General features: G+C 35.5%; 1 protein-coding gene across 1 annotated transcript; it reads right to left on the bottom strand.

Annotated features, from left to right (window-relative positions):
- Positions 1 to 1,551: 1,551 nt before the first annotated feature.
- Positions 1,552 to 5,819, bottom strand: LOC110781741 (chromatin-remodeling ATPase INO80). The gene is made up of 2 exons (XM_021985791.2): positions 5,560 to 5,819; positions 1,552 to 4,204 (listed from the first exon to the last, which is right to left on the bottom strand). Exon 2 carries the CDS (start codon positions 4,151 to 4,153, stop codon positions 1,757 to 1,759), a length of 2,397 nt encoding a protein of 798 aa, XP_021841483.1. The 5' UTR covers positions 4,154 to 4,204; positions 5,560 to 5,819; the 3' UTR covers positions 1,552 to 1,756.
- Between the last annotated feature and the right edge of the window lie 3,079 nt (positions 5,820 to 8,898).

Raw genomic sequence — 8,898 nt, 5'->3', positions numbered from 1 at the left:
CTAAACATACAATAACTGTAACAGTTATTGAAATAAATATCAAAGAAGAAAAACAAAATTGCACTAAAGTTCACAAAGGAGGACATAAGCAATCATAATTAACATTAGAGGAAATGTCACACGGTCTATATTTAAGCTTCGTTCCATTTGAATTATTTTGTTTGAATTTATATTTTCTAAACGTATTTGAATGTATTTTGTCTGAAATAAGCTTATTTATGTTTGAAAATGTCTAGAAAAACTTATTTTTTCGAAGTTTATTATCTAAACTAATCTGAATTTATTTTATCTGAAATAACCTTATACTCCATAATGACTTGTTGTGAGATATGTCTATACGATAAAATTTTGGGAAATTACATCATTGGCTAAAAAACGTACGACAGAGATTAGATTAGGTGAGGGGGAAATGAAGAATTTTTTGAAAGCAAAGAAGATTTATTTGGTTGATAAGATTAAGATGCATGGGTCATGGGTGGGTGAGTGGGTGAGAGTATTACCCATTTATTATTATTTGGACATGCGAATATATATATTTGGAACAAAATGGGACCATTACATTTTTCAGTTTTCAATTTCCAAACAAAGATATCATAATTGGTCCAATCCTAACACACCTAATGAAATGAAGATTTGATTTAAGGCAATGTAAAAATGGGAAAAAAAGAGAAAGGAACTTGTCAAAATAAAAATTTGAAAATGGACCACTCATTGAAGCATCAAACTTTAAGCCTTTGCTTGGGAGTAAATGGATTCCTATAGTTGATCCTTTATACTCAAGTAAGTACATGAGAGTAAAGATGATACCTAACACGAAAAAAGCACGAACGACACGAGTAAGGAGTAGGCATCGTGAGATGGGCTTGGGCTACATTTTTTTTTGGAAAAGCACGACACGATTCGGTATGACAAAGCACGTTAAATAAGTAAGTGAAATTAAGCTTAGGCAAAAAGACACGTCTCTACGCAAGACGAAAGAACATGGGCTTGGACCGTGCTTGACCCACTTTTGAAATTTTTTTAACTCGTCACAAGACGTGACCCGACCGTACCCGGCCTGAACCACCCTACAAATTTTGGTGAATTGAAAAATTAGTTCAAAACATCAATAGTAGACATTCTAGACAATATCAATCAACACAAGTGGTTAAACATGGCCGATTTTGTATTTGTTTCAAGTTGTACATTTATATCCCACAAGCCACAAGGCCCACAACTAATCTCTTGATACAAACTTTTAATTGAGAGCTACTAGTATTGGGTTACAATATAAGGTTACATTTTTGTTTATAAGAAACTCAAAGGCCCAATACACAAATTTTAGTGGTCATTTTGGTCCTTGAACTAATTAGAAACAATTAGTGTTTGCATAACATAAATAAGTAGAAATAAAACCATTAGAGTGGGCTTCATTTCTTAGTTGATATATTGGGCCTGTCCTGTCCAGCTCTAGAGAAAAAATAGCCCAAACCAACACTTCCTCCGTCTAATTTTAGATGAAACGTTTTAACTTTTATGTTTAATCGTGACGAAGAAATTCTCCAATCCGAGTTCTGAAGAACATGAGAAAGAACTTTTTCTTTTACAAAAGAACAATGATGAATCTACTCTACTATCTCTAAAGACTACTATCTGTCTATTCGTTGCGAAGGTAGCAAAATTTTCATGTATGTAGTAGCATGATCTCTATCTACAGAACAACAATGTTTAAATCATCCTCTTAATTACATTTTTTGAAAACCAACAAACTTCTTCATTACACTTGACCATCAGAGAAAGAAAACGGCGTAACTTTACCAGCGCTAGAAGGACTCGAATCATAGACTGGCGGCTCTATAATCCCGTGTTCTTCCTCCATACTACCGGGGTTGAGATCTGACATGGTTGAAGAAGCTTTAGGTGAGAACACGGATTTGTTGACTGCTTCATCTTCTTCATCTTGGCCCATTCTTTCTGAACTGTGATCCTTTTCTGATGCCATTGAAGTACTTGTACTACTCGTTGCATCATCATCTACGTTCTCATGAACTGCTTCTTCTTTGTGAAAGATATGATCAGCATTTACTTCTGCATTTGCTTCTAAACTGTCAACCAACTCTTCTTCTTGATCATCATGTAAAGAATCTACCATGTCAGAAGATTCACTGCTCGTTTCTTCAGAATGGTTAGAAACATGATCACTTTCATCAGCAACCAAGTCCTGTTTAGGTTCATTATGATCAGAATCAGAGGAACTCGTATTGGACTCACTTTCATGGCTTGATTCAGAATCATGTCTCACTTCTTGATCACCACCAACCACCTGTTCTGGAACAACAAACACAGGTCTCACTTTGAAATGAACAAACTTCTCTTGTGATGGAGTAAAAACATTTCTAAAAGCTGATCTTGTGTTAAAAGTTTCGTGCCTACGTAGTACTGCATCTCTTCTGTCTATTTCCATGAAATCCTTTCTAGAAGCTTCTCCTGTGTGATTATATCCAGTGCTAAAACTTTCATACCGGCGAAACACAGCATCCTTACGGTTTATTTCCACAAAGTCCGGTTTCAAAACGTGATTATATCCCGTGCTTGAACTTCCAGTTTCGTGAAATCCTGCATTGTTCAAGTTCGGTTTCAAACTGTTCCCTGTGTGATTATATCCTGTTCTTAAACTTCTAGTTTCTTGAAAAACTGCATTGTTCAAGTTCATTTCCATAGTTTCTTCTTTACGAAGTTCTTCTGTGAGATTCTGAACCGCTTTTGGAGAAGTGCAAGGAGATTCAAAAGGATTTCTCCTAGGCACACGTACAGATGGAGCAGAACCAGGAATAGGTGGAAGATTAAACTGATGCTGATATGTATTATTCACAGAAGGGGTATCAAAAGGGTTAACTCTTGTGGTAGAAATAGGTGGAATTTGAAAAGGAATATCAGGTCGGTCTAAATCTATCAAATTTCTCTCTGAAATCATTGAGAAATTCCTTTTCACCCTTCTCCTTGCTAAAAGATTCTCCAACCGTAAATCTCTTTCCAACTCGGAATTTCCCACAAGCCGTAAATTTTTCTCATCTTCTTCTGTCCATATAGTCACTTGTTTACTTACACCCTTTTCCACATTTGAGTTTTCCTCTTCATCATCATCATCTTCATCATCATCATCATCAGCTTCAACATCTTCAGAACTATTTTCATCATCTACCATTTCTTCCTCCTCATCAACTTCATCAATTGTTCTAGTAAACAGGCTTTCCAATTGTTGACTCTTCTCCATTTCAGCTTTAAGAGTTTCATTTTCATTAATGTTATCAGTTTCATCACCATTTTCATCATCACTTGAATCCGCACTACTGTGATTTGAATCAAGGGATTGCAACTCGAACTTAAGGGAGGCATTAGATGTATCAGGATGTGATGGATCCTCGGAGTCTAGAAGTGGATGAGTCTCCTGAATTGTTGGAATAATATCTGCAACCAAAGCATCAAAAGCGGACTTCTCCTTCTCATCAGACTCAGTATCTGAAAACACGTGATTAACAGTATAATCAGCATTTCTGTCCTGTTTACCAATATCACGGTGTAACTTTATAGAGTTATCATCAAACTCTCGATCCCTGTGCATTTGAACATCTGCCATTTCAAAGTTAGCAAAACCAAAACTACTCTTGCTCTTTTCCTTGTAATTTAGGCTTCCTTTACTACGCTTTCCATTGCAATAATCCCAGCCAATTTCATTAGTCAACTCTTCATTAACACTAATTCCAGAACTCAACATCCCTGAACCTCTCATTCCCTTCTCTACAATGTCTTTTCTAACTTCAGAAAATCTATCTTTAGAGAAGATTTCTTCCTTATCAACAGAATATGCATGATCATCAACTCCATTTCTTAGAGTCACATGTGTGTTACTCATTTCTTCGTGATTTTTGTTATTGTTGTCATTTGGTTCGCCATAGATCAATAAAGTTCCAAGCAAAATCGCAGTGCAAATAATGACAGGGGAAGCAGATACCAGAAGAGAAAACAAGAAAGGGAAATATCGGTGCAAGCATACCAAAAATAGTAGCATAACCATAAGAAATGGATGATTTAATACCGATCTATAAACAACTCGGAAATATGTCATCTTGAATATTCCCTTTGGCTGTTGATGTCTCAGAGAACCAATTGCCATTTATTTTCTCTTATTCTGAATACCTTTGTGTATAGTTTCCCCAATATGTTTCTGTAACAATAAGGATGAGATACATTAAAAACAGATCAATAACTAACTTGTTTTCGAAATATCATACAAGGGATTCACCACAAATATTTATATATTCTAGAAATTCAGAAAATACCACATTGTCTAAGAGAAAAATTAAAGAGACGTTGTGGCAACAATTCCATTAACAGTGTGGACGTATCACGTATGGTAACAAGTGGTTATCAAACACAAAGAACTAATAAAACATTGGAATGGCGATAGTAAACTACCACATAAGCTAATTCATTCTTTGTTTGGTGTGGGGGGTTCAACAACTAAAAACTTTCACTATATCAAACCAGCATTATATGAAAACACATTGGTTTATTATATTCATGACACTCGTGAATCGTGAGTACATACTATACTCAGCTAAAGAGCACTGCATTAGAAGATGGAAAGCCTGAAATGGTGGATTAACATTGGAAGATGTTGATTTATCATCCAGGGACAAAAATGCAATCCTCCTATTGCATTATTTTCAGGAGAACACTCAACAATATACGAATTAGGGAAAATAGATCTCTCGCTCTCCGTTATGCGTAATTTGGATTATACATTCAGGTGCACAGTGTTCATTGTGTACCCTGTTGAACATTCATTGAGCATCTAATGAACATGAAGAGTGATTTCAGTGTACATGTACAAGTGAAATTTTTGAACTATATGTTCTTTGGATTTGAACGATATGTTCAATTATTACTATATGTTTTTTTGTATTTGAACTGTATGTTCTTTGTATTTGAACTATACGTTCATTTAAAACATGGTGCACATTGAACATTGTTCACCCAATGCATAAACCATATTTTGCATACCCTTTCCTCAAAACCCCTTCATCCAAACACATTGTTTCGACTTTCGAGTATGCTCATTATTCAACTTTTGCTCCCAAGTGATACATTGTTCGACAAGCATTGATTATTTTAAATCAATGGAAATGCTCATTAACATTAGGCTAATTACAATTAGATAAGACAAAAAAGTAATCTCTAATGTTCATAAAATCATAAAAATCAGGGTTAACAATTCTATTTCAACAAATTCAGCATTTCAGCTCATTTCCTGATAAATGAAGATCGTCCAATTTAATTTCTTGAACATAATCGCAATTACAGCAAACTATTCTCAATATTCAAGCTATGCATGAATGTCAATACTCAATAATACAAACAAACATGATTCGATTCAATTCAATTCAAACAAAAAAAAAAGGGTATTCAAAAAAATCACTAATGAATCGAAATTTCTGCTCAAAAACAAATAAAAATGCAAAATAAATTCTGAAATCAACCCAGAAAGGGAAAAAATAGCACGATTGGATTAGAACGTACCTTCATAAGATGATCGCAAGAAAAATGTGCAAGCTTTTGAGGAAAAAGAGGAGAGAGAAAATGAAATGTCAAAAGGGGAGAAAATGAGAAGCACGTAAGAAAATTTGTAGCTTGAATTTAGAGCTGAGTCTTCGTTAATAATACAAACACAGAAAAAATGTCCCAAAATGGGGGCTTTTCCCCCCTTCTTTTGAGGAATTTTTAAATGTCAAACCAGAGCGGTAGGGTGGAGGAATGCAAGCAATATCTCACGATCTTACCATTATTCACTTTTTAATCACTATTTATTACTAATAATAACGTTAATTATGATTTTCTTGTTGGTGCCAAATAAGTCATTTGTATTGTGCTTGATTTGTATTAACTGATGTTTAGGTGATCATTATTCGTGTAATAATCTACTCCCTCCATTCCTTTTTGTTGTACCCATAAGGAATGTTGGGGTTTTTTTAAGAAAACTGAATCTTGGGTTGTATTGGGATATGAGTAATGATTGGGTGTAAGAATAATGATTGTGTGTAAGAAATAGAATAAAGTAAAGAGAGAGAAAGTATTAAATTAATTGGGGAAAAAGTAGATATTTATTAAAGTATTGAATTAAATCAACAAACATTTCAGTCACATGGGCTAGGGGACCCAACAGAAATTACATGGACCAATCAGATTACAATGAGTCACGTTTTTTTTGGCTGGAATATTTGCCCAAAAAACAGACTCCCAAATTTCCCTCCAAAATTTCCATGAAATTTTCCCAAAAAATTAAACATTGACTTAGTGTTTCCCTCCAAAATTTTGAGGGGTAGAAAAAGTGATATGCCTTTATAAATAGGCTGACTTTCCCCACAAAACACCAAAATTCTGATCCAACTCAAGTTCAATAAATACAAACACACACCAAAATTTATTCCTCAACTCAGCATTAAATAGCTAAAAAACAGGGGACTTAATGGCTTCAGATCAAGAGGAAGACGATTTCCTCGGTTTTTCTGATGATGAAGGCGACGGCATTAACTCCGATTCTGACTCGGAGGAAGGTGATGATGCTGCTGACTTGGTACAAGCTTCTCAAAATACTGCTGCTGAATTTGGGGACATTGGGTTTAATGAAGATGTACCAAACAGCACTGAATATGTACAGCAAGTACCAGAAGTAGAAGGGGAAGGGCAGCAGCAAACTACCAACTTTCAAGAGGTACCATTTATTTTTGATTTGAACTTTCCACCACCATCAGAAAATGCATCACCTCATCATCATCAAACAGCAACACACACAACAGATCATCACAAGCCAAGGACTCCAAGAATAAATAATGAATTGAGGCTAGAAATATTGGTGTTCCTGCTCAATAGAAAGATTCCAGATTCAGAAACTTTGTTGTATGGGGCAATAAGGGATGCAGTCATAGAATATGATTACACCAGAAAAACCATAGGCAAAATATGGGACAAAGCAAAGAAACAGAAGGCAGCAATGAATTCATATATTGTGCAAAGCCAATATCACAGATGTGGAAGGAAAAAGGTTCAAGTCTCCTATGACTCAATTGCAAAAATAGGCATGGGGGACAGAACATGCATCGTAGATCTTGCAAGAATGCTGAATTTGGGACCAACAACAGTATGGAGGCTCATCAAGAGGAAAATTATAAAGCCACACTCAAGTCCCTTGCATCCAGGCATTTCAGAAGCATGCAAAATGGCAAGGATAAGGTGGGCAATCAGACTGATAATGGACTACACTATACCACAGGAACCAACATATTACAGCATGTATGACTTCATTCATATTGATGAGAAGTGGTTTTATTTGACTCAAAAAAACCAGAGAGTTTATCTTGCAAACAATGAACCCTATCCACACAGAAGTGCAAGTTCAAGAACCAAGATACCAAAATTCATGTTCATGGCAGCAGTAGCCAGACCAAGGTGGGGTGAAAATGGGGAATGTGAATTTGATGGTAAAATAGGCATATTTCCATTCACAAATGCAATTGCAGCCAAGAGGACATCAAAAAACAGACTCAAGGGGACCATTGAAACAAAGCCAGTGAAATCTGTAAATCAAATAGAGACAAGGGCAATGATGATCAACAACCTCCTTCCAGCAATCAAGGCCAAGTGGCCACCACATGAAGGGGAAAAGGTCATCTATATCATTCAAGATAATGCAAAGGCACATATATTGCAAAGTGATCCTGAATGGCAACTACACTACAAACAAGATGGGTTCACTTTTGTGTTGACTCAACAGCCAGCAAACAGTCCAGATTGCAACATCTTGGACTTGGGATTTTTCAGGTCAATACAATCACTTATGCACAAGAAAATGCCTAAAACTGTGGAGGACTTAAGTGGAGCAGTGTATGATTCTTTTAATGAGTTGCATCCTAAGACATTGTCTAATGTGTGGATGACATTACAGTTTGTTTCTAATGAGATTCTAAAACACAAAGGCAACAATGATTACCAACTTCCACACAACAAGAAGAAGATTTTAGAAGATGAAGGCAGACTGCCAGAGCAAGTCAAGGCACCTATATGGGCAGTTAATGAATGCATGCAACTCTATGATGAATGGAAAGCAAACCAGTGAAGCAAAGTGAAAACAATTAGATAACTTTTTGTGTTTTGGGGACATGTTTTTAAATTGACAAGTAAAACCAATGTGTCACTTTTGTAAGCTTAAATGCAAGCATAACATGTAGGCAAAACATTTTGTAAGCATATCTTTTGGAAGCATCAATGAATGAATCTCATGTTTAAGTTTAGTAAAGTTTGTTTTCTTCATTCTTATTCACATCAATATAGAGTAATCAAGGCAAGGCAATAAAAAAGGCAGCATTGGCAGAAAAAGTACAAGGCACAAGAGGTAAGGCAGCATTGGCAACACTATAAACAAGGCAGCATTGGGTTCTTAAGAACAAGGCAGCATTTGCAATATCACAACTCTAAACACATCGGCTTCAAAATGGAAATAAATAATAATATCACATCATTTTCAGATGGAAATTATTCCCATTTTGAAACCGATGCGTCAAAAGATGTAATTTTGACAAAAACAATCAATTCATCATTGATAACACATGGAATATGCCTCACATAAACAAAGATTCATAAATATCTCAGACTGTCCCCAAAAATCATTGAATCAAACCCTTTCCAATTAAACTTAGCTCCTGAAAAACATCATGGATGCTAATGGTGCATGAGTTTGATTGAAAAACAAAGGGTTTGACACTCATAAAATGAAGACTCATCACAGATCACAAGGCATAAGTACAAAAACTTTATCACATCACATCTCTAAGCACATCGGCATCCAAATGGAAAGAATGCATA

Source organism: Spinacia oleracea, chromosome 6 (genome assembly GCF_020520425.1).
Source record: "Spinacia oleracea cultivar Varoflay chromosome 6, BTI_SOV_V1, whole genome shotgun sequence".
Lineage (NCBI taxonomy): Eukaryota > Viridiplantae > Streptophyta > Magnoliopsida > Caryophyllales > Amaranthaceae > Spinacia > Spinacia oleracea.
The sequence above is the reverse complement of the archived record's forward strand: the minus strand, read 5'-3'. Positions and strand labels throughout refer to the sequence as shown.

Bases quoted from the DNA above. Each gene is read 5' to 3' on its own strand.
- LOC110781741 (XM_021985791.2), bottom strand. From the start codon at position 4,153: ATGGCAATTGGTTCTCTGAGACATCAACAGCCAAAGGGAATATTCAAG.